At 39.1% G+C, this 26,495-nt stretch overlaps 2 protein-coding genes across 5 annotated transcripts in view; one reads left to right on the top strand and one right to left on the bottom strand.

The window, feature by feature from the left end:
• Positions 1–1,986: 1,986 nt before the first annotated feature.
• On the bottom strand, positions 1,987–26,359 carry LOC136448858 (ABC-type oligopeptide transporter ABCB9-like). Of its 4 annotated transcripts, none has more exons than XM_066448534.1 (12): positions 26,206–26,359; positions 18,786–19,380; positions 8,925–9,042; positions 8,240–8,370; positions 7,875–8,080; positions 7,192–7,313; positions 6,848–6,923; positions 6,136–6,264; positions 4,465–4,656; positions 3,886–4,059; positions 3,457–3,753; positions 1,987–2,951 (listed from the first exon to the last, which is right to left on the bottom strand). In XM_066448534.1, the coding sequence occupies exons 2-12, from the start codon at positions 19,372–19,374 to the stop codon at positions 2,724–2,726; spliced, it is 2,262 nt and encodes a 753-aa protein (XP_066304631.1). In that variant the 5' UTR covers positions 19,375–19,380; positions 26,206–26,359; the 3' UTR covers positions 1,987–2,723. The 4 variants fall into 4 exon arrangements, with proteins under 4 accessions (XP_066304631.1, XP_066304623.1, XP_066304651.1 ...); XM_066448526.1 differs by lacking the exon at positions 26,206–26,359 and adding an exon at positions 19,508–20,622; XM_066448554.1 differs by lacking the exon at positions 18,786–19,380 and having other exon boundaries at positions 26,206–26,355.
• LOC136448801 (ABC-type oligopeptide transporter ABCB9-like) overlaps positions 22,255–26,495 on the top strand; it is an 84,433-nt gene continuing 80,192 nt past the window's right edge. Inside the window, exon 1 of the mRNA XM_066448458.1 lies at positions 22,255–22,323. The gene's annotated coding sequence lies outside the window, so the exon portion shown is untranslated. The remainder of the gene's footprint in view (positions 22,324–26,495) is intronic.

Genomic DNA, 26,495 nt, shown 5'->3' with positions numbered 1-26,495 from the left:
ACCTAGCAGTGGCGCAGTTTTGGTGCAGTGTACTCTCTGAGCAGAGGAGTGGGTCCGGCTGGTTTTTGACACGTTTTTAGGCGTTTTTTGTCAGGCTTTCTATTTTGTTCCTTTTTCGTTATGTCCCAAACCGTGTGTTGGACAAAAATGCCAAAACTGAACACGATAAAAACCGGACCCAAACATTTGCTTGAAGTGCAAACTGCTCCATCTGTTTATTTATGTGCCCCATCTGTTTATCTATAAAATAATATAAAAAAGTTATATAAATTATATAAAAAAGTAGTGGATTTACAAACTATCCTTACTAATTATGAAGATTAGATCCTGACTTGCACAATTAGTCATTGATTGTGCAATGCACCATCTGAGCTCTCTGCATACCAAACTTCACGAAGATCTGTCGACCCCTTCTCAAGTTATTCATGTCTGAAGATCACAAAAACACCCACTGCAGTTCAAAGACGCTAGGGGGCCCAAACTTATACAACTTAATTCCTGTGGCATGAGCTATCTGCCACACAAAAATCATGACCATAACACTTTCAGAAAATATGCTCCAAAATTTTGAAGCTCCGCTGCAGTACCTTAGGTACCCGCTAGAAGGCCCATTATCGAACTTGACCTTCCTTTCTGTAAACCCTACCTATCCACTAAATATCATACAGAACCATAAACAGCTTCTTGAGTTATGTTGTCCACATACAAATTCACATCCACACAAAACCCGCTGCAGTACTGAAGCAAATCAGATATGTCAGCGGAACCTTTTTCGAACTTGACCTCCGTTTCCACAACATCTACACACCTTAAAAAAATCATGAGGATCCATCAACGTTTCAGTCACTTCTTTTGCCTACATACATACACACAAAAATTAAAAGTCCGCGGCAGTACTGTTGATAAATGCAATGTAAACCATTTTTGAACTTGACTTTCCTTTGCAAAACCACTACAGACCTACCAAAAATCATAAAGATCCATCAAAGGTGTCTTGCGTTATGCTGTTGACATACATACAGACCCACCAAACAGCTGGCTCAACCAAAAAACATAATCTTCCCCGAGTACTATAGCACTCGGCGAAGATAATAACAAGTACAGTTAACGGATACAAAAAGTCATATTCTTTTTGTATCCGTTAACTGTACTTGTTATTTTGTTTTGTTGTGACCTGTACTCAGCCAAGTGTGGCAGAAATGTGCAATAAAGGTCTTCATTCATTTATTGTCAGACATCTTCGAACTTAGGCAGGGTCAAAGGTTACGCTCTCTATATAGTGCACTAATTATAAAGTCAGAACAGGAACATCCACTTTACTCGGACTGCCTTATTAAGAGGTGGTATGGGCTACAAAGCAACGTCTTTGTCTGTAACGCTCATGCTTTGTTACGCATACAACAGCAAGTATTCTAAACTTCGAGTTAAAAAAACCTAGATATTGTTGTTAACTGCCACGATCGAGGAATTGTCCACTTTTAGTGATACACTCCACGTCCGTGAAGGGACTGAGTGACAATATTTTGCTGTCGGTGAAAAAACCCCAGAAAGGTGATTGATAAAAAATAGGGTATTGTCACAGAATAATTGGGTGGCTGCTTTTAAATTGACCCTGAACACTGCATGGCAGAAAAATGAAGAAAAAAAGGTTTTCATGTAGCCTGGAAACCATACCATCGGGGGCTCTCCAATATCTCTATACGGCGCTGGGAGTGATGCCCGCCCGCCCAGACAGCTAAGCCCACTCGGGGTGTGGGTTTACGGCCTTGGATTAAATTACTTCGCCCCCTAGCTATAAGGCGGCGGCGATATTGTCTATGGCAGCTAAAGTAGGAAAGGCTGCGAACAAAGTAAGTGAAAGGCTGACAGGAACAGCTCAATCATAAGCAGACTGTGCCCGGTAAAACGCCCCTAAGCCGACCCCTAGAGACTGGGATCAGGCTAGTGTTCAGAATGAGATGAGAAAGTTTGTCAAACTAGAGTCAATTTGAAGATTCACCATAGCCAATGAATTTATTTGAAATTGCAAAATATTTGCATCTTTAGTGAAAGACAAACATTGAACAATGAACAATGCTTGGCCACCATCACTCCGATTTCCTGTAAGTTTATACTTTAGGCGTCGGATGTAGTTCTTGAAAAAAAACTCATGAAAGGTACAGCATTTTCCTGGCATCATATTTAGATATAGAGACGGTGCACGAGTAACTGTATAGTAATCTATTATTTCATATTCGTTTTTCAACATGGATAAAGACAGTTGCAAACCCTACGCCATCAGAAACAAATTAGAAAAAAGATCTTGATGACAACTTGAACACTTGTCATGGACAATGCTATTTTTGTCAGTATTTTTTTCAACCTTTATGTAATCTTGAAAGTATATAATATACACTCATTCGGCCGAGGCGGATTTTTCAAGAGTTCAAAGAAGGATCTAGGAGGTCAGGGGTCCTTTTAACATATCATCGGAAAATATAACAAAATTTTTTTTTTACAAAGATAACGTTACAATTAGTATTCCATAATCATATTCAGCATATAAAGGTATAATTCGACGATATAACATAAGTTCAATATTCGGTAATCATAGTCAGTCCATAGTTACACGTCGCAACATATTCTTGAATTGAAACTAGAAATGTTTACTCCGTCGTAAATGATGGGGATCCGTGTCGTCATCATCACTGAACGAACTATCCGCAGTTGAGGACCCACTCTCTTTAGTCATCGTCGGTCTCTGTGTCGTCAGACGTGTCCAGCCCTAGTAGCTGCCGCCGCACCATGTCGGCGTAGGTTCCTTCCCGCTGCATCAGCTCCTTGTGCCGTCCCTGCTCCACCACGCGCCCCTTGTCGATGACGATGATGCGGTCAGCCTTCTCCACGGTGCTCAGGCGGTGGGCGACGACGATGACCGTGTGTCCATCGAGGTTGTTGATCGCTTGCTGAACCTGGTAGAACACATGAAAGGTTACACCCTAAAGTTCCAACACCCCTTTATTACGACATCATCTAATGCTTACCATAACGTAGTTGTATGAGAATGTAGTCTTATACTCTAGAATCATAGGGCTGTCACCAACATGAGGAGCTAATGAAAAATGCACATTTCAGGTTTGTATTGAAGAAAACAATGTATATACTGTTATACACTGTAGTCATTCTTTTAAATGTGTTTTGTTTTCAGAATTGGTTCCTTACTTTTGGGAAGTCTGTTGGACCAGCAGGGGAAGGGACATGGTAGCCACTAATATCGTTCGTCTTAACGTATGTTCACGTGAATCAGAGTTTGTATGGTTAGGTGATGGTAAGGTACTGGGGTGAAGTGGCCCTAAATGGGTTCATCGGTCAGCCTCCTGTCTACATATTGCCATTTGCGTCAGAAATAGAAGTCCTCTCTTTTGAGTTTATTGCACATATCTGTACGTTTACATTATCTTAACTCCTTAGGCGCACCATTTGTTCGCTCTCGGCATCTAAAGCGCTGGTCGCCTCGTCCAGTAACAGCACCGCTGGTCTCCTGATCAGCGCCCGGGCGATCGCCACCCTCTGCTTCTGCCCCCCAGACAGCTGCATCCCCTTCTCCCCAGTCCCTGTCTCGTACCCCTCGGGCAGCTCCGTGATGAACTGATGGGCGTTGGCCTGCCTAGCAACGCGCTGCACCTCCTCCAAGCTGCAGTTGTCCAGGCCATAGGAGATGTTGTCCTTGATGGAGCGGGCAAACAGAACCGGCTCTTGTCCAACCAAAGACACCTAAAACATCAACGATGAGAGCTTTTTAATGCCGGATAAGTGAGCTTCGGCTCAAAAGTATTGTTGAACTTGGACAATAGCCCCTCGTACTAAAAAGAGACCTAATCAGGCAAGTATAGAAAGAGAACTTACCACACGGTGCAGAAACTTGTGATCATACGCCTTGATGGGGTGACCATCTATCAGCACCTGGCCTGACATGGTCTCATAGAAGTGTTCCAGCAGGGCGACACAGCTGCTCTTCCCACTGCCACTTGGGCCGACCAGGGCAACAAATTCGCCTGGAGACACCTTGAAAGAAACATCCTGGTGCAGAAAAAACAATATAAAATTTGAAACATTACTATGATCTCGGATCCAGTCGAGAAAATAAATGTCATTAGCGAAGCTTTCCATAGACATCAAAGTCAAATCCTGTGTTGAGGTACTGAAGTTCTTAACAATTCATATCCCTTTAAGGTATGTTGCATTAAATTTACATGTCTTGCGTTCAAGTCATTGCCTGAACTAAACCGCCGTAGTAGCTAGAGCCACTCCGTAACGATGACTGCCTTATTAAACATGGCTGGAATTCACACTAACAAGCCATATATAGCAATAGCTTGAAAGTTCTTCTGCACTGCATTTTTGTGATGGAAATTGCAGTCCTAATTTGCTTCATAGCATAGTATTAAGTCATTGCAATCAAACAAAATTCAAAAAAAGTATCACCTTTAGAACATGTGCGCGCCGCCGGGTTGGGTAGGACATCCACACGTTCTTGAACTCTATGCTTCCTCGAAGTTTCGAAGGTGCCAACCGGCCGCCATTTCTTACTTTCGGCACTCGGTCGATGAATTCAATGACTTTTATAGATGCTCCCAAGGCTTCCATCAGCTTTGCATATACTTGGACCGTCAGTTTCTGTGAGACGAGTAAAGAGAGAACAATTTGTTGGACAGGGACGCAGTCTGACACCGCTATGCATAAACACCTCAACCGAACTCAACCGAACTCAACCGAGTCTAAAATGCAGTGTACATGGGGCAGGGACATTTTTTGACGCTGTGGATACGTTATATATGCACTTATGAATACAAAACAAGCAGCAAACTCTAAGTATTTACCAGTTTTTATAAGTTTCTCTGCTCGTTTTCAAGATAGAAGGAATTTGTGGCCGCCATATTGGATTTTCACTGTTGGGGTCTGCATGGGGAAGTTCTTTATACCTTTTTTCACGGACGATAAAATGGTGGGTACGGGTACTTATAACATTTTCATCGTGATCCACTCATGATAACTATACACAATGTGTTTTAAGCCTCGAATACAAGCAAGTTGTGTGTATTCATTGAAGATCCAATATGGTGGCCACAAATTCCTTCTATCTTTTAAACGAGCGGAAAAACTTATAAATACTTAGAGTTTGCTTCTGTTTTTTTTATTCATAAGTGCATATATAATGTATCCAGAGCGTCAAAAAAATGTCCCTGCCCCATGTACATTGCATTTTAGACTCGGTTGAGTTCGGTTGACTTCGGTTGAGTTCGGTTGACTTCGGTTGAGGTGTTTAGGCATACCCTGATTATACAGCACATCACCTCGACAGTAGGAATCCTCTTATCCTCTCTCTAATACTATAAATGATAACTTTATTGCACAACAATTGCACAAGGTACACAGTACGGCATCCACTAGGCTGGTACATAGATAATATTCTATTAAGCAAATCAATGTATCTAATGCAATATAGTGTAGTAGTATGGGATGACAATGGGATTTTACAATCATTGGAGCAGTTTCTAACGTCTAGACATTCTTCGATATATTTTCAAATGTATACCATGCAATGTCACATGTCATTATGTAGAGAGAAGACTAAAATGAAATAAAATAGATCATGAAATAAAGATTAAAAATAAAAAAGATCTTAAATCAAATAAAATATAGAAGAGATTTAAAATGAAACAGATCTTCTGATGACTGTACACATGGAGTAGGAAGGTTCATCTGTCACAATTTCGCTCAGGTCGCGTGAAATATGCTCCGGGTCATCATCAATCAACTTGAAAAGGAGCATATACCAGCGAACTGGTTGAAAACTTGTTGGTAATTACTTTACTTAATTTTTTTACTATGTTGACGAGTGAGGTTTGCACAAATATAGCAATTCAATAAAGTGAATTCCACCGAATTCACCAATGAACCAAATGTTTTCAGAGATGCAATTTGTACAGGTTCAGATAAAATGTACCGTTTTCGACAAGAGCCACGGCTATACGAAAGAACTGCTGTTACAACCGTTACATCACTTGCGCTAGTTACTACATGTTTTCGTCAATTCGATTGTCTGTATTTAGTATAACCGGCCACTAATCAATTATCAAATGGTTCAAAGCTTACCCCCAGTGATACCCTAAGGCGGGTGATGTACAGGAAAAACGTCACCAGTTCCCCTGCTGTTATCGTATTCGTCAGCACAAGATGGCCGCCATAGTACAAGGTCAACACGAGCAGGCCAAGGTCGAACGACTAAAGAACAAGGAAATGTGTAACTATCATGTTGTTCTTTGCTTTTTTAGTTGTTATTTGCTTGTTTGTTTGTTTGTTTGATTGCTTGTTTGTTTGTTTGTTTGGTTTCCGAACAAAGACTTGGATCCCGTGGAATGTATTTCGTTGGTGATCTGCATATTCTATGATCCTTTTTGACATGCCAAGTACATGGACTATACTATAGTATAAGCAGGAAGTTAATTGTCTTCGACATACTAGTAAGCCGATCACAGTAATCGCTATAAATATACATACGTACCTTCATGTCTACTCTCATATCAATGTCAAAGATTCTACCAATGTTCATGCGCAGCCTTGAGAACCTTCAAGTTATAAAAACAGTGCAAGGTGCAAAGACTCGTATTGTCCATGGTCTATAACTATCGAAGCAACAACAAGTGACTAGTAATCAATTATATAATAGCCTTCTTTGATTTTTTTTCTCCATTAGAAATAATCATTATGTGATCATGCATTGAATCTAAATGTCATAGATACGACGACAAAAACTTGCACGAACATCCTGGGCGCAAACCAGCACTCATTAATCTTAGAGACTTACGCGTTCGACCAGGACGAAGCTCCCCAACAGCAATGCCTTCCGAACGTGAAGCTTGTAAGTGTCTTCCAGAAGCTCGCTGTGAGTTGGAGGTGAGGCCTTGTTATGAAAACTTCTTCACAAGTTACATGGAAAACGCCATTGTTCGTAAATAGTCCCTTCATATCCATCTAACACAAGTATGTGTATATAGCTGTATTCTTTTTTGTATTCATATCTTTATGCACACACGAACACAGAAAGAGAGAGAGAGAGAGGGGGGGGGAGAGGGAGGAGATGCATTCACAACATTATCAGCTGTCTATTTCATCGCGGGTTGATAAAATGCTCTTAAGCTTGTTACTCACCTGTATCTTTCGCACTCCCTGTCCTCGTTCGCAAAGCTGCGGACCGTCCTAATGTTTCCGCACGTCTCGTCAGCGACCTCATTGGCCCTGGCAAAGGACGTCCGGATGCTCATGGCCACTTTCTATTTGAGACAGTACATGAAAAAGGTGCATCTTGATCATTGCTTTAGAATTATCATAGCATCTATACATTTTTTAGATTCTTATTTCTAAAGCCATGGCTTGCAGTTGAGTTGATGTTGTACTTTCGTTTAAGATTTTTTGGCAGTTTTGACAAATTTATTTCTAAGACAAGGCAATTCTCTCATCGAATTCAGTAAAATGTTATTCAATTATCATGAAAGCTCATCTGTGTTTGTAATAATCATAGTTGAATACCAAACTTTCTTCCAACACAAAAGGTGCGCAAGGATCAAATTTCCAATTTTTAACGACAACTGCCGCTTTTTTTCGGGTTCACGTTCGGAGGAAGTGATTGGTGATTATTTATCTTGATAAAGGCGACAGTGGTCGTTAAAAAGTTAATCCTTGCGTACATTTTGTTTTTGAAGAAAGTTTAGTACTGTACTATACATACATACATACATATATACATACATACATATATACATATATATACATATATGTATATATGTAAGTATGTACAGTATGTACGAACGTGAACCCGAAAAAAACGTACTTACCTTTAGATATCCTCCAAACACCTTGCTCACTACAGCGATGATGGGCAGCATAATGAAAGTGAGGATTGTCAGACGCCAAGACAACCACAGCATGAAAGCTAACACGGCGACAACGCGGACAAAACTAGCGATCAGCACTTTGACATTGTTGACAAACATTACGGTCGTAATGGTCGTGTCAGCACTCAGACGAGAAATGATTTCACCTAGGCATAAAAAATGGGGGAAATCACAAATGTATCAACTATTTTGAGTTACAGCGCTTAGTCCGCTCCAAATACATGTGTTGGCTTCAATCACAGAACATTGTCATGAACAGAGTTATATTCCAAAAAACAAGGCAACAACGACAACAAAAGATTTACCAGTTTTGACGCTGTCGAAGAATCCAATCTCCTGACGGGTGATGGAGCGGAGCAGCAGGTTTCGGACCCGGACGTTGAACTTTATTTTGGTGATCTCGAACAACCCAGTGCGCATGGCATAGCAGGCCGCACTACAGATTTCACAACAAGAAGCGCACTCATGGATCGACATGTCAACGATCATTCATGATTTGGTATCATATTTTCTCAGTAATAATGCGAATAAAACCTTCGTTTGCATAATTCATCTCTTAATTACCCTTTCTCCATCCAATATTGCCTACCGATCAAAATCATAAGTGCTAAAGTTTCAACATTCTCTGGCATGATAAAACTTAATCGTGAATTATGCAAATGAGTCGAGTAATAGTGTCTTTTTCTAGGTAACACGTTGTACGTGTTTAAAGTTCCTATCATAGAAGACAATGGACGTACGAAGTTTCCTCATTAACTATGCAGCTGTATCTATTGAATAAATAAAGAAGTGCTCTCGCTGACGTGAATAGCACTTTACAAGCAGAGGTCGGTGGGGGAAGGTCGTGACCTTTTTATCATATGCCCCTATGCCCCGTTTTTTAATCCGCCCTCGTTGATGGGAAAGGCGGGCAAACACGGGGCACAGTATGGTAAAAAGGTCATAATCGTCCGCTCTGATTGGAGATTAGTTAATTGGTCTTGCTCTTACCGGGAGGCCGTACAAATAGCCATGAAGATGATGGCATAGATAAACTGGTCCTGTGACGTGTGTATGTTGTTTATCCCGTCAATCACCATGCCTGCATAGTAAGGGATGAAGCTGTCGCCTGGAAAAAGGTGGATAGGAAGGAAGGAGGACTGTCAATGGCGGGTACATATGAAACTACAAACAAGCTAAACTGTAACATGTAATACTACAAACAAGCTAAACTGTAACATGTAATACTACAAAAAAAGCTAAACAAGCTGAGCTGTAAAATGTAATACTGCAAACAAGCTAGGCAAGCAAGCTGTAACGTGCAATACATGTACTACAAACAAGCTAAACTGTAACATGTATTATTACAAACAAGCTAAACTGTAACATGTAATACTACAAACAAGCTTAACTGTAACATGTTATACTACAAACAAGCTAAACTGTAACATGTTATACTACAAACAAGCTAAACTGTAACATGTAATACTGCAAACAAGCTAAGCAAGCTGAACTGCAAAATGTAATGCAACAAATAAAACAAGCTAAACTGTAACATGCAATACTGAAAACAAGCGTAACTGTAATATGTAATACTACAAACAAGCTAAACAAGCTGAACTGCAAAATGTAATGCTACAAATTTAAAAAAACATGTAATACTACAAACAAGCTAAACTTTTCTAAATAATCTTTGGTACTGCACAAAGTCCATAAGGGCTGTCAGTGGCAGGTGCGTGTAGTACTACAAACAAGCTTAACAGGCTAAAAGTGAAATGATTATAAAGTTCTTCGAAGATTTCTTTCAGCTATAATGCCCTCTCACGCATGTATTTATTGTATCGGCCAAATCTATGAACAAGGCGTTTATTTTTCTCTGTGCGAAATGTGTTTTAACCTTTATGTAGCTTTTACAATAGATAATAGCAAAAAGCTTCGTCTGACCTGCAAATGCATCGAACCACAGACCAGCGATAATGTTTGCAGAAATACCCCCAGTTAACCCTTAAACACCCGAACGGGGTCATTTTTGACCCCAAGCCTGGATTTTGACGTGCTATTTGAACATGTTTGATCTGAAAAAAAATCCTTCCGTGACTTTGTCAGTAGACATCTTTTCTAACCTCTCCAAATTTTCTAGGAAGATCGGCACAATACTGTTGGCATTATATAGGAGGGTCTGTGTTGAGTCCGCTGGGGTCATTTTTGACCCCAGCAAAAATAATAGTTTTTGAGACCTGCCCTCTGTAACTCCTGAACTACTTATCATATGACCACCAAATTTTCAGAGGATGATGCACATGTAAATTCATATTACCATAACAAATTTTATGTCATAATTACGTAATATGACGTCATTATGACATAATTTTATGTGATTCTATCCGCCATCTTGGATTTTGACCGATGACGTCATCAAATCAGCTTAGAATATCAATATTAAATCATAAAAGTTACATTGGATTAAATAAGATGATAACAATGTAAGAAAACACATTTGGCGTACCAACAAAGCCTCGAAACGTCATTTTTTGAACTGAAATTAGAAGATTTTGTAAAATATGCCTTTTAAAAACCCGTTGCCATGGCAACACGAAAAACGACTTTGCTTTATTAATTTGGAATTTTTGTTAAGGACATTTTATGAAAAGTCGTCAAATTTGGTAGCCCTCACCACTACTAGGTGCATAAATGTGAAAATGATGGATTTCGAAGAAAATGTGACATAATGTGAATCCGATCAAAAATATGTGAAACACAAAATGTGATTTTTTTTCAAAATGTGAATCGCGAAATGTTATTATATGTGAAACAATGTGACCCTTTGAAAAATGTGAAACCATTATGTGAAATCGCACAACCCTAAAACGTGACCAAAAAAAATGTGAATGTGAAATGTAAGAAAATGTGAAGAAATGTGAAGCGGTTTTCTTCCGAAAACTGCAAGGAGTCAAATGTGAAATTATGTGAAATTCAAATCACATTTTTTCACATAATTATGAGAATGTGATTCTATGTGATAATGTTTCACATAATTTCACATTTGCCGGTCCCCTAGATGATTATATGATTTTATGTGAAAAAATGCCCAACAGGCAACAGCTTTTATTTTCCGCAAGTTCTCAAAGTTTAACAGTAAATACTGTGTTGATGTAGTAATCATCTATATATTTATCAATAAGAAAAAGATACTATTGCAATCAATCAATTAATCATTCATTCGCGAGCATCAGGAACTAATGCAGCACCCTTTAAACTTTTCATTTCCAGCATCTACCTACGTTCGATCTTGTAAATGCTATCAGAAGTAATCTCTGGTAATATTTACATTATGATATCATTATCAATTATGTGTTAAAGGACAAGAAAGCAGGACCGAGGGTTCTCCTCCTATAAAAACTATCTGCTGCCAGGGAGTTAGTAGCTAAATTGACTCCAACCCTCATCCCAACATCATAAATGGATTATCCTCTGTAGGGGATCTCTACCCGTCTGACTCAAAGAACAATAGAAGCGGATCAGAGCAGACGACAGGAAATCATTTGCATATTAACTGACGTCTCAAGGTTTGAAAAATCCTAAATTTCTCTCACAAGTTTTTGAAGAAAACATTGTCAGACCAACAAAATAGCCCAGATACATGTAGGTGTAACAAAACTACGTAATCAATACAATTCGTACCTTTGCTAGGCAACTTTCCGAAAATCATAACATTGTGTTTTCAACTGTCAAAGCAACCCCTTCAAAGTTGCAATTCACGGTATCTATATTTTCCTCAGAGCTGAATTAGCTTTGATAGCTGTGTGTCTAGAAGTATGACTTGTACAATTGTGGTGACTACTTGGTAGTCTAAAAAACCAGTATAGACTCAGGGGCTCTGTAGAAATGTAATTTGTATACTGACAGCCAATGTCTGAGACATTCTACCAGTGAGCATGGCAGGCCAGTGTTGTAATTACTTCATATTCCTAGTTAGGTACTACAAAGCTGACTTGTTTATGTGCAACTATACTTTGATTCCTTTTATACACTATATGATTTTAAACATGTGCTGAAGTAACTTCAATACTTGGTAAATTGTCTTAGCCAGCGAGCCCCTTCACTGATGTGAACACCACGGCATTCAGAAGCAGACTGAGGTCTGGGAGTTTACGTTAGCTGAATTTATTGGGTGGTTTTATAGTCAAGCCTTGCTCTTTAAGTGAGCTCACGGGTGGATGCGGTAAACATTTCCGCTGCTGTATGACTTCGAAATTCCTAACCTGGCATCCAGTCTGGCGTGTCGTCATTAGCTATAGGCCGGGCTATGTTCGGCCAAGCTTTCTTTCGGGAAGACTGAGCTTTCTGCCCTTACGGTACAGGTTATCTTTGGCAACAGGTGGATGTATCACATGGTAAAAATGTAATCGGTCTCAACGATAAACGGGGAACAAATTAACACCTACCACGAAAAACTACTATCGGGTGCCAAATATTACCCCGGGGGTGGTAAACCCTTCTGTTCCGAAGAGATCCCGGCCAAAACATGGTAGACGGGATGCCAGATTAATGATCCCTTGACTTGGGATCTGAAATGTAATGAGCCCAAGGTATCCTACTGGAATCTAACATATATTCTGATCTTAAACACCTCTTACAGTGTCCTTAGCTTTATAAAAGAAACACGGAACCACCAACTTTTCAATACGAGACGATTTAGTAAAGGTCTATCAGGGCGTGTATTTGTAATTTTATATTTTGAAGTATTTTTCAAACCGTCCACAAAACACCCATTACTCAAAATGTATAACTAGGATGCTGTATATCTTGTCATATTATAACATATATTTTCAGGGGTGGCGAAGATTCTCAGGTTTAGAAAACAACACGGAACTTTTTTTTTTTTTTTTCATCCAAGACTGCCAAACAGATGTTTTTTCATGAAGTGAACGAAATCCTCGCTGTCTATATATATTCCCGAATGAAAATGGTCTAACGCTCTACAAGTCATCAGCAGCCTATGACCTCATACTAGAATCCTAGATATCTTGTGACTTTACAACATATCTTTCTCTCTTCCTACAGCGCTCCTATCACCAGAAAACAATACGGAACCATAAACTTATCAATATGAGACGATTTACAGTAGTGTACTCGCGAGCACATTCAAACACTTTAAACCGTGCCTGCTGTGTGACTTTCTATTTTTCAAAATGTGTTTTTCCAAATCTTCCGCAAAACGCCTGTTACTCATAATAAATAATTAGAATGCTATATATCTTGTCATATTGCAAAATAGATTTAGGGGTGTAAAAGGTTCTAAGGTTCAAAAAACAACACGGAACTATCAACTTTCTAATCCAAGACTGCCAAACAGACGTTTTTCATGACGTGTACGAAATCCGCGCTGTATATGGATGCCATTTTCCGAATGCTCTACAAGTGGCCCGTAGCCTTTGATCTTATACTAGAATTCTAGGTATCTTGTGACGTTACAACAAGTCTTTTTAACTTCGTACGGTGTTCTAAACAACAGAAACAACACGGAACCATCAACTTTTCGATACGAGACGATTTACAATAGTGTACGTGTCCGTTGCGCATTCAAATTCTTTAAACCGCGCTGTGTAACTTTCTATTTAGAGGTTTTTCTCTCGAATCCTCCACAAAGCATCCGTCACTCAAATTGAATTACTTGGATGATGTATATCTTGACGTATTACAACATGCATTTTAGGGGTGTCAAAGGTTCGACGGTCTGGAAAACAACACGGAACTACTAACTTTCTTATCAAAGACTACCCAACAGACGTTTTATTTGAAGTGTATGATATCCGCGCTGTGTATATTTCTGCCCGGATGCAATTTTCCAAATGCTCTACAAGTGGCCCGTAGCCTATGATCTTATACTAGAATTTTATGTATCTTTTGACGTTACAACAAGTCTTTTCAACTTCCTAAAGTGCTCCTTACAACAGAAAACAACACAGAAACATTAACTTTTCAATACAAGACGATTTACAATATAGTGTCCTTGAGCGCATTCAAACTATTTAAACCGAGCTGTGTAACTTTCTATTTAGAAACCTTACATTTTTTAAAGCTTCCGCAAAACGCTCGTTACTCATAATGAATTACAAGGATGCTGTATATCTTGTCGTATAACAACATGGATTTTTGAGGGAATCGAAGGTTCGTAGGTTTAGAAAACAACACGGAACTACTAATTTCCTAAACCAAGACTGCCCAACACACATTATTTTGACTTGTACGAAATCCGCACTGTGTATATTTTTGCCCGGATGCAATTTTCCAAATGCTGTACAAGTGACCCGTATACGTAGCCTATGATTACATACTAGAATTCTAGGTATCTTGTGACGTTACAACAAGTCTTTTCAACTTCCTACAGTCTTCCTATTACCAGAAAACAACACAGAGCCATCAACTTTTCAATACGATACGATTTACAACAGAGTGACCGTGAGCGCATTTAAACTCTTTAGACCGCGCTGTGTAACTTTCGGATTTTAGAAATCTTCTTTTTTTTCAAATTTTCCGCAAAAGGCCCGTTACTCAAATTAAACTACTAGGATGCTGTATATCTTGACGTATCTCAACATGCATTTTAAGTGTGCCAAATGTTCGACGGTCTAGAAAACAACACGGAACTACTATTTTTCTTATCCAAGACTACCCAACACACGTTTTATTTGACCTGTACGAAATCCTCGCGGTGTACATTTCATCCCGGAAGCAATTTTCCAAACGTTGTACTAGTGGCCTGTAGCCTTTGATCTTATACTAGAATTCTATGTATCTTGTGACGTTACAACAAGTCTTTTCAACTTCCTAAAAAGCTCCTTACACCAGAAAACAACACGGAACCATCAACTTTTCAATACAAGACGATTTTCAATAGTGTTTCCATGAGCGCATTCAAACTCTTTAAACCGCGCTGTGTAACTTTCCATTTAGAAATATTCTTTTTTTTTTTTCAAATCCTCCGCAAAACTCCCGTTACTCATAGTGAATTATTACAATGCTGTATATCTTGTCGTATAAAACATGCATATTTGAGGAAGTCTAAGGTTAGTAGGTCTAGAAAACAACACGGAACTATTAATTTTCTTATCCAAGACTGCCCAACACACGTTTTATTTGACGTGCACGAAATCCGCGCTGTATATATTTCTGCCCGGATGCAATGTTCCAAATGCTGTACAAGTGAGCCGTAGCCTATGATCTCATACTAGAATTCTATGTATCTTGTGATGTTACAACAAGTCTTTTTAATTTCCCATAGTGTTCTTAACACCAGAAACAACACGGAATCATCAACTTTTTAATATCAGACGATTTTCAATAGTGTGTCCGCGAGCTCATTCAAACTCTTTAAACACTTACAATACTTCAGTGTGTCCATGAGGTGCAGTTCATTTGCAGATCGTTGGTAAACACAAAGGAAGAGCGGTGGATAACTTTTCACCCATTTTCAGGGAAGAATCTAGCCACACAAACGCGGCAAAATCGTTGTATTTATTATTTTCAAACAGATTCAAGAAATAAAACACATTATATTATGTATTTGCTTCCTGTTCCCGTCTACTGTGAATGTTACAACGTTCCTTATATTTCGCTATCTATTGGTATTTCATTTCATAATGTTACATATGTTTTAGTTCGTCCCATTTCGTTCCATTTCGTTCCATTTCGCTCCATTTCGTTCCATTTCGTTCCATTTCGTTCCATTTCGCACTTTCGGGGGACCCCTATTCAAACTCTTTAAACCGCGCTCGCTGTGTAACTTTCTATTTAGAAATCTTTTTTTTAAATCTTCCGCAAAACTCCCGTTACTCATAATGAATTACAAGGATGTTGTATATCTTGTCGTATTACAACATGCATTTTTGAGGAAGTTGAAGGTACGTAGGTCTAGAAAACAACACGGAACTACTAATTTCCTAAACCAAGACTGCCCAACACACGTTTTATTTGACGTGAACGGAATCAATTCTGCATATATTTCTGCCCGGATGCAATTTTCCAAAGTCTGTACAAGTGGCCCGTAGCCTATGGACTTATACTAGAATTCTATGTATCTTGTGACGTTACAACAAGTCTTTTCAACTTCCTACAGTGTTTCTAAGACCAGAAAACAACACGGAGCCATCAACTTTTCAATACGAGACGATTTACAATAGAGTGACCGTGAACGCATTTAAACTCTTTAAACCGCGCTGTGTAACTTTACATTTAGAAACCTTACATTTTTCAAATCTTCAACTAAACGCCCATTACTCATAATAAATTACAAGGATGCTGTATATCTCGTCGTATAACAACATGCATTTTTGAGGGAGTCGAAGATTTGTAGGTCTAGAAAACAACACGCAACTATTAATTTTCTAATCCAAGACTGCCCAACACGCGTTTTATTTGACGTGCACGAAATCCGCGCTGCATATATTTCTGCCCGTATGCCATTTTCCAAACGCTGTACAAGTGGCCCGTAGCCTGTGATCTCATACTAGAGTTCTAAGTATCTTGTGACGTTACAACAAGTCTTTTTAATTTTTTACAGTGTCCCTTACACCAGAAACAACACGGAACCGTCAACTTTTTAACATCAGACGATTTACAATACCGGGGTAGCGTGTCCGCGAGGGCATTAATATTCTTTTAACCGCGCTGTGTAACTTTCTTATTTAGAAGTTTTCTTCTCGAATGCTCAACAAAACACCCGTTACTCAAAATCAATTACTAGGATGCTATATATCTTGTCATATTACAACATGTATTTCAGGGGTATCGAAGGTTCTCTGGTGAAGAAAACAACACGGAACCAATGGTTTTCCAATAAAAGACTACGTAATAGATGTTTGTCAAGACGTGTGTGAAATTTATAGCTGTCCTTTTCGTAGTTTTTCGATGAAGGTTTTAGTACCATTAAAAGTAGCGGTTACAAATTTGTAGCTAATTCAGGGGAAATCTGTAGTGATTAAGACAGTCCAAATACCAGGGAAGGGCGATGTGGGGATTTTAAACGACTATATAGATACGTGCATAGACCGTATTGTAACAAAAAAACGCAATGTAATTTCTGTATGTGTCTTTATTGAGACAGTCTCACTTTATCCCTGCTTTGGCACATGGGAGTTTTATCTGTGAAATGTCCAACATGTGTGAAATTCTACCATTTCACACCTTCGCAAAAAAGGAGTTTTATTTGAATATCAAAGAGTCCGTTACAATAGAGCTGCATATGTACAAGGAGCGTGGCAAGGATTTACAAAACAGGCGTTAGCCTTTCAAACAAATAAACAATTTCTCTATTTTGATGGCAGGAGCTTTGAATGTGAGCGTCCAACAAAGAGTATCTATTGTGAACTTGCAAATTGGGAACATACACTTGTGCGATGCTTGCATTTGTAGATCGTAATCATGTTTGCTTCAGAAACCGAACGTATTTTAATAAAATATGAGATGCAAATATTGACTTGGTTATTCATCAATTAGGTTCTCCAAACAACTGTGAGAGTTTGAAACATCCTAGTCATCTACTTGATGTCGGCCACAATACTTACATTGAATCTTTTACACAAACTGTCTTTACAAACTTGGACGAGGAGTTTCAAATAGATCAGGAACTTCTTGACTCTCTTAAAATCTATGGTGGGACATGAAGGCGAGGGGCTGGGCGTTGATGTCATAGTGTGAATGGGGCTTGCCATTAGTTGCTTTCACTTGTTAAGTAGTTAATCAACAACTAAACAGTGGCACGCGTGAGGAAAGGAGGAGTTTTCACACCTTCTGTCAATTGTTGTCTGAATACTAAATGATAGTCAAGTCACAGCGCAAGGCGTTGGTTATATCGTTTGCAGCGCATATTTTGCGAGCATATCTTATGAATGTTTAGCTTAATCGACGAAGAAAAGTGACGTGGAGAAAAAAAAGCTACCTTCTAGCTCGCTTACAAATGTCATCGTTTAATGATGGTGAATTACAATACTTTTAAGAAAGACTACATGTGTAAACGTGGGGGGGGGGCTTTGTGGTATCGGGAATGTGTAGTTAAATACAGTATATTGACGTCATATATAAACGTCGGGAAAACACGTCGGGAAATCACAACACTTATCTTTTACATATTCTGTTAATTCAAATGTCTCAAAATCTTGTGTAACGCAATTCACATTAATTTCACATTTAGAAAATGTGAAATAAATGTGATTCCCGTATCACATTTTTTCACATTTCGCTTTTATTCAACATCACATAAATTTCACATTTCTCGGCTTTCTAGCTGTTTTCACATCTTTTAACATTTTGCAGCAGACCGCATTTCACATAACTTCCACATGAAGTCACATTTTATAAAATGTGATTTGATATAACATTATTTCACATTTTTCACCGAGAGCACGTTTCACATTAAATCACATAGATATAGGCGGCGGAAAAATGCACTGGTAGTCACATAACTTCACATAATGGGTGAACAGCCAACTTCACATTTAGATAACATATTTTAACATTTGAAAATGTGATTTTTCTAGATCTTTTAGGGTGAATGTGAAATAATGTGACGCAAAATAATAACATTTTTTGACATTTTAGTGTCGCTCTTCAGAAATGTGACCTGAATGTTATTTTATGTAATTATCTGTCAACTTATGTGAAAAAATGTAATGCTGTTGGACCTCAAAATTTTTAACATTAAATCACATTTTATCACATTTTCTTCGAATTTGTCCGAAAATTCACATAATTTTCACATTTATGCACCTAGTAGTGTCACGTAAGCCGTTCATTAGTTATGCAACATGAAATTTGCTGTACGTGTTGGATTTGAGTCGTTTTAGGGTTATTATGGTAATGTATGGTACTTACTGATGGCACCTCCGATCAAGAAGGACATCGCTGCAAGAAAGTACGGTATGACAGGTTTTCCATAGCTTATCAGCTTTGTAACAGTGGAAAAATTTGATTCGCTGTCCCCTTCTCTCTCCAGTAGTCCTTCGGCCTCCTCCTCAATTCCGTTCCCGATCTTTACACTTGTATGAGACAGTATGGTCCAGTTAATGTAGAACACTGCACATCCAACTATACTGCCGACAAAGCTGCCCCAGAACCAGGGCGTGAGAGGAAACTTGACTTCCTTATTTGAATACATCAGCAGCTTGACGAAGGTGTACAAACACATAGCCGATGGTAAGACTAAGATCCACGGAGAAGTCCACGGCTTGGTTCTTGTATTACACAGCACGGACAGGACAGCTCCAAACATCACACATCCTCTCAGCGGTGCGAGTATCCAGATGTCTAACAAAGACGTGAAGATGCTGAAGAAACTGATGTCGTGCGTGAACTTGTGGAGATCCGTACCATTCATGTAGAGGATGGTGTTGGCGGCCAGGTCGACCAGGGACAGCAGCACGACAGCAGCAACCCTGATTACGGTGTTCTCTGTCCCCACCATTATGGACTGAAAATAACAACACTGTTTACGACACAAATAAATAGTAACACTTGCATTCTAAAACATACAGATAGTCAATCGCAGGTTGCCATTTCAGTGCAGCAACCGCGAAAATCGAAGAAAACCTACCTACCCATTGTTCAAGGGTGACGAGACAGACCATGGGCGAAAAAGGTTAGCCCGGATCGCGGAATCCAAACCTATTATAGCTTCCGAGTCTAAAAAGTAGACTCTAAGTAGAGTCTAAAAGGGGGTCAGGTCGTTTCCCCGTTGTAATTAGATAGCAACCTTTGACCCCGTCTAACCGGTTGGGCTAACTATGGGCTATAGTAGTCTGTACTATTTCAGCTCTGTAACTGGTTTCTGGAGCTGAAGAGGCTACATTCCGTTTATTTGTGTGTTTGTTTGTTTGTTTGTTTGTTTTGTATAACCCTTTTGTTTGTTCGTTTGTTTGTTTTGTATTTGACAAAGTCTATTTTAATCTACTTGGTCACAGTGGGAAAATTGATACTATCGGCTGCTTCTGTCTGATTCATGCTTTAGTAGACGTCATTGTTGGAAGATATTTTTTTATTCGTACAGAATTATCAGTTTCGGTGTATACCTTTCTTTTAACTTCCTTGGTTAAATCCATGTTGTTTCCTCATCAAATGTCAAACATATATCTTTAAAAGGTAAGCCCTGACGTAAATTGTGTCACTGTTAGTAAAACCATAATTCCGACCACAACTTGAGTTAGGAGAAGGTAACGGTTTAGATACGAACGCAACGCAGGGCAGAACATACACAACTTCGTCAGAACGTGGAGTTCATAGAGGAAAGGTCTCAGCAAAACGGCGTGGGAAACTCTTCTTCTGACAATTGAAATCGGCATGCTTACGCATGGCAAAAGGTAAGTTACCAGGTGCTGATAATAAATAAATGAAGACCTTTATTGTATACGTTACTTATAGTATGCAACACTGAGTCGAATACAAAACGAAATCAATGAAATTAAATCAAATCCTGTGTCTAAGAAAAAATTACCGTAGTCAAAATAATCACGAAGCTAGATAAAAATTGAGACGACCACATTTTAGGCATTCTGTTTGTGCGATGTACATAACAATGAGGTAACAATGAATTGATAAAGGAAATGCCTTTATTATCCGTTAGAATAGAATGTATGACACAACGTTTGTACTTAGACAATGTCTTTGTTCACTTGGAGGACGCGACGTTGGCGTCGATGCAAATGGCCAGACAGAGATGTGTATTCTAGATCATGGTTTGTTTTGTTACGAAGGGAGGAAACCCAGTACATAGAAGAGGAATGCATTTATGTCAAATTCTTTATATATCGTTGTTTATACTAAAAGCTTGTTAGTAGAAACCGGAAGATTCGAATGTAGTGTTAGGATAAACCATATGTTATAGCAGATCCATACACACACACGCGCACACACATACACACAACGTTACTACAGTTAATCTATCATTATCAAAGGGAGATAGTCAATCATGTCAAGTTTTACCACTTTCGTATTGGGAGGACGATTTTCACATTACTCTCCCCTGGAGACAGATATTTCAATTACCTTACAAAATTACTATCGACTCTGCAGGCAGGATATTCCAATTCAAACTCTTACATAAGTTTCTTGCCACAAATAGAATTTTGCATATTTGGAACATCAAAACTACTTCGAAATGTTCCCAGTGCGGGGAGGAAGAAGAAACAACGAAATATTTATTTTGGAACTGTCACATTGTATTCTCTTTTTGGAAAAAGGTGCAAACATGGTACAATTTCACAACGGGACATTACTTAGACATTAACAACCCATTGAATGTATTGTTCGGGAACTTATCAAGCGAAACACCAGTCATTTCAAATGTCATTATCTTGTTAGGAAAAATATTTATATATAAAAACCGCGACTCATAATCTATCCATCCAAAGATTTATTTCCTTTGTCAAGTATATATACAGATTGGAGGAAAATATTGCAACATTTCGGAACAAAATAGGTAAACACAATAAGACATGGGAATCGTTATACCTTGTTTTCAATTGATTGTGGCCACAAGTTATTCATTTGTCAGCGTATGTACAACTGTATTAGTTTATTTCATGTTTCTGTATTGTATCTTTTGTTTATCTGAATGGAGTTTGAAAAAAAAACATTTAAAAAACATTTTACCACTAAATGTGTTAGTTTACACGAACGACGAAAGTAACGGTTAGTGACGCTAGGATAGTCCTTGTTACAATCGGCAGTGTGTGTGAAGTTGCCTAATTCCCGCTGAATGTGCTGACACTTTCATCCAAAAGATATAAAAAAGACGGTAAAATGGTTATAAGGCCAATGTGTTTGATCGTTAAGTTGCACTCTTACTGAGTTTTAAAAGTATGACTAGCCGAACATTGAAAGATCTGTCAGCTTGCCGTAATGGTTAGCGATGCAATGATACTAGTATTCTTTGCTACGATCGCCTGGCGATGACGTGTGTAAAGCTGCTAAATTCCGACTAAATTTTCGGACACTTTCCGTTCGAAATTTATGTAATAAAGTTGAGTGGTGCGTGTATAACAAAATTACTTTCCAAAGAACATGTACAACAAAACTTTTGTTATTGAAGGAAAGCAAGATAACAATATATAGAAATGGCGCATGGTGATACGTTTATGAACGTCAAACATCAATCTATTTTATTTTATCATTTATTTTGAATAAAAAAACATCTATCTAAGTACTACAGTAACATTCAAAGAGAAAGCACACTTTACAACTGGATGGAACACGCATTGTGATGCAAATTCTGTATCCTGGTTGTCTTGGTTACGCATGGGGCATGCGCGCATATGTATTAGCATCTAAAACAGAGTCGCGTCACTTTCAAATTAGACGCCATCCAGCGCACAGCGGTCAAGGAATACAGCAAAGCTGCGTGGCTAAAGATGTGCAGGTATGAGTTTTATTTTGTTACTATATCTTGTGTTATAGAAATGTACTTATAATTACTGACATAGTTTTGTTACCAATTTAGCAGAGCGAAGTACCGATACAGGTACCGGTAAATGCTCGCTCAGTAGATCATCTGTACGCGCATGACAAACGGTTCATAACAAACAACCACAGAGTATATACCACTTTTAGATAATCCAAAGTAAAAAAAGGCATATGGAAGGAAATGTAATCCTGGATATTAACCCTGACAAATATTCTAAGCTAAATATTGCAGTGGGTCGCGTGTATGCACGGTACGTGCGTTCTTCCGGTAAATTGAAGAAATCCACGTTATTACCTGGTGTGTGCGGTGCCGACTGACAAATTCCCCGAGTAGATCTTGTGCTCGCACGGTGGATGAGTTTGTCTGGTAAATTGAACCACACGTTACCGGGATTCATTGTATGTGCGCCCCACGTGCCAACATAGGGTTAGGGCGTTGAAAATCTGTCCGTAGATCTTGTGTTTGGCGAAAAGAATTGATAATAACACGAGACACACAGCGTTTTAAGACTGGTGGGAGGCACCCACGTGTCAGTATCGTGCTAGTGGAAGGACTACACGCGCGTGTCAAGTAGCCATCTTGGATTACTTAGGCATGCGCTCGGCGTGCCAACATCGCGCTAGGGGGAAGGAATACACGCGCATGTCACCCATTCCTTGTGCGGGCGTGTCAACGGTTCTTTGTGCGGGCGCCCAGCGTGCCAACATCGCGCTACGAGAAGATATACACGTGCGAACCAACATCGCGCTACGGGAAGTTATACACACACGTGCCAACATCGCGCTACGGGAAACTTTATACGCGCGTGCGAATATCGCGCTACGGGAAGCAATACACGCGCGTGCCAACATCGCGCTACGGGAAGTTTTACACGCGCGTGCGAATATGGCGTATGGTGACGAAACTCCCGCTGTGTATTTCTGCACCTGAGGTACCCAAAGTATAGCTACGTGTCAGTTAAAGACAACTTGTCGAACCAGTCTATAAATCTAATGGTTAGGGTGAACATAACACGAAGAGTCAAGGTAACATCTCAGAGCATTTAGCATGATTACACCGTGGGAGAGTAAAGCGGGTACTAGTACGTGTGTATATGATTGAACTGCACCTTAAGCCGCGCCCAATATTGCGGCAACTGGACTCGTCGTGTTATGTTCACCCTAACCATTAGATTTATAGACTGGTTCGACAAGGTGTCTTTAACTGACACGTATGTTACTAGTCGGGACACGGCGGGTCGACGTGATGACCAGGCCCGCTGCATACCAGGATTTAATAAAATGTGTGCCGGGATGTCATAAGATTAAAAACAGGACCTCTGCCTTAACGTCCACTCCGAGATGACGTTCTTCAAGATAAGGACTATTATTCACAGACTGAGTCGAGTGAGGAAGTATATTATGTGTAATCATCGGGCCTGCCAGAGAGTCGAACCCAGAAATTTTATATTCTATGCCAACAACACTTACCACATGATAAAATGCTAAACTTTCTTCCAACACTAAGTATACACTGTAGACATTAAAGAAAATAAGCTAAGAGAATTTAACTTTGAACTTTTGCACCAAATTCTACCCTGTAAATCTAAACTGAATAAATGGAAAATAAAAGATCAGAAAGGTGAAGTATACAGCCCTACTTGTGAGTTATGTAATGTAGAGGAGACATATGTACACATGTTTATAGAATGTAAAAGACTTGAAAATTTTTGGCAGAAGATAGAGAATGTACTGTCTCAGAAGGTGAGTAGGATAAAGGTTGACAAGTTGATGGTTTTTCTAGGCTACAGATATGGGTCAAAGGTCAATAATTTTGTAAACAATGTTGTAACCTTAGCCAAATTTGCGATTTTTAGATCATGGGTAAAATATAAAGACAATGAATTGGATTTTATGAGAGATGACATTTTTGCTACTTTCCTCTGGGACCTTAGAAATGACACACATGTATGGAATTGTATTTATTGAATGTAAAGCTGTAAAGTGATCATGATTGTAACTGTGATTGTTGTGTTGGTTAACTCTCTGTTTTGTTACTCGCTTGGTGTGAGTGTTATTTGTGGAAATGTCAATCAACTGATGTTTTTGTGTATGTAGATCTGGTGTAAGTTGTTTATTGTACCCAAGAATGTTATTGTGCTCTTGTATGTGTAGGGATGATGTCTTTTGTAAACCTGGCGTTGTCTATATTAGAATGTTGTAATCTCTTTGTTTTGTAAGGCTGGTGTTGTAACAGTAAGTATTGTAGCCTGATTTTGTAAATTTGTAACGTTTTTTTTTTTTTTAAATGTATTTCCCTGTTGCTTGTTTTCGTTGTTGTGATTCATGGTATTTGTGTATTTGTACTGATGCTCAATGTTTCTGTTGTTTGTTTATATACGCTTGTTCTCACTTTTCTTTTTCTATATGATGTAGTTGTTTGATATAATGCTAATGTACTTTTTGTTTTATTTTCTTTTGTGCCTGTATAATGGTTATTATGATTTGAATGTGTAAAGTGTGTAATGTTTTACATGTTGTTATGTTTCATATATAAATGTATTTTGTAAACTTTTGTAAAATTTGTACTAAAAGCAAACGATTTTGTCTTATATTCAAAACACAGGGAAGGAAAACCCTGCACAGAAACCCAGGGATGACATCCCTGCACAAAAGTCCTAGGGAAGAAACCCTAGCACAGAAAATCCAGGGGGGATGAAACACCCCTGTCAAAAAAGTCCTAGGGAGCACACCCTAGCGAAAAAAGCCAGTGGGAATGGCCCCTGCAACAATATGTAACTGTGTTTATTTGTGGAATTGTAAATGTGTATGTTGTTATGTTATGTACTTATGAATGTTCGAATAAAAAATAAAAAATAAAATAAAAAAGTATACACAAGATCATCTTTTCGACGACCACTGTGGCCTTCTTCAGGATCAATTATTGACACTAACCACAGGATCAATTCGGCCCATTTCCAACCTAGCCTGACGAATCGCGCTTCTAGTGGCCAGTCGGCCTGTAACCGCGTAAATACAGGCTATTTCCAACCCGGCCCATCGCAAATCTGGTCAACTCGGCCCATCGCAAATCTGGTCAACTCGGCCCATCGCAAATCTGGTCAACTCGGTGTATTTGGGGCTCGAAGAATGACAATTCTACCGATCTGACAGGCTGATAAGTGGAATAAGAATTTTAAGAAACAAAACTTAGTCCATACATAAGCATTTTTGTATTTTCGTAAGTCTCAAACGTTACAAGACCGTCAAAAACATGTTGCGGGCCGGTGCGGTGACGCCATTTTGTTTGTTATTTTCTACGCTCTTTCACGACCTCGCTACGCTTATGTTCTGTTATGAAAGTGCTTATAAGTTATCACCGATGAAACTTAATGTATAGCAGTTCATACTGTTTTGTTGGTCATAGATTTTAACAGTTTGTAGGCTTTCAAAACGCGTCGAGACAACCGAGATGATCAAACTTCCTTATTGATATCAATGAGGTATATTCAAGCGTTCCGTCAAAGCAAGGAGGTTATATAGACTAGATAACCTCCTTGATCGAAGTGACCTGCAGGGTTCCACAATTTCCTATTTCTTTTAGACGAAATGTTTGGCAGCTAAACATGTTTTATTCCTCACATGGATTTTAAAAAGTTTCTGTTCTGTTTACTGATCTATGCCAGTTTTGGGGCTCGGTGCAGAGTTGTCCTGAGCTAATGGCCGAGTTGTCCTGAATGGCTCAGGGGCCGAGTTGTCCCAGGGGCCGAGTTGTCCCCAGGGGCCGAGTTGTCCTGATACCGACCAGCCCGCCCATTGCCAAATTTCCACAAAATAAAACACACAAAAAAACACTCACCTTCTAAACAATATGACTGCAATTTTCAACTCTTCAATATCTTCTTTGCTCGGCAGGTATGTAGAATTTACTTCATCATGCGCTGGCAGGCCTGGTGAGCACGTCGACCCGCAGTGTCCCGACTAGTAACATGTGTCACTTACAGACAACTTGTCGAACCAGTCTATAAAGCTAATCGTTAGGGTGAACATAACACGACGAGTGGGAGAGTAAAGCGGTTGTTTTGTATAACCCTTTTGTTTGTTTGTTTGTTTGTTTGTTTGTTTGTTTTGTATAGCCCGTCAACGCTT

This window comes from Branchiostoma lanceolatum, chromosome 1 (genome assembly GCF_035083965.1).
Source record: "Branchiostoma lanceolatum isolate klBraLanc5 chromosome 1, klBraLanc5.hap2, whole genome shotgun sequence".
Lineage (NCBI taxonomy): Eukaryota > Metazoa > Chordata > Leptocardii > Amphioxiformes > Branchiostomatidae > Branchiostoma > Branchiostoma lanceolatum.
Note: the sequence above shows the minus strand (reverse complement) of the source record. Positions and strands in the feature narration are given on the sequence as shown.

Coding starts and splice junctions, on each gene's coding strand:
- LOC136448858 (XM_066448526.1), bottom strand. CDS start 19,537: ATGGTCTGTCTCGTCACCCTTGAACAATGG. Junction 8,371..8,924: donor GCTATTTGTACGGCCTCCCG/GTAAGAGCAAGA, acceptor TGAAATCTGTAG/TGCGGCCTGCTATGCCATGC. Junction 6,265..6,847: donor GCTTCGTCCTGGTCGAACGC/GTAAGTCTCTAA, acceptor CTTGTTCTTTAG/TCGTTCGACCTTGGCCTGCT.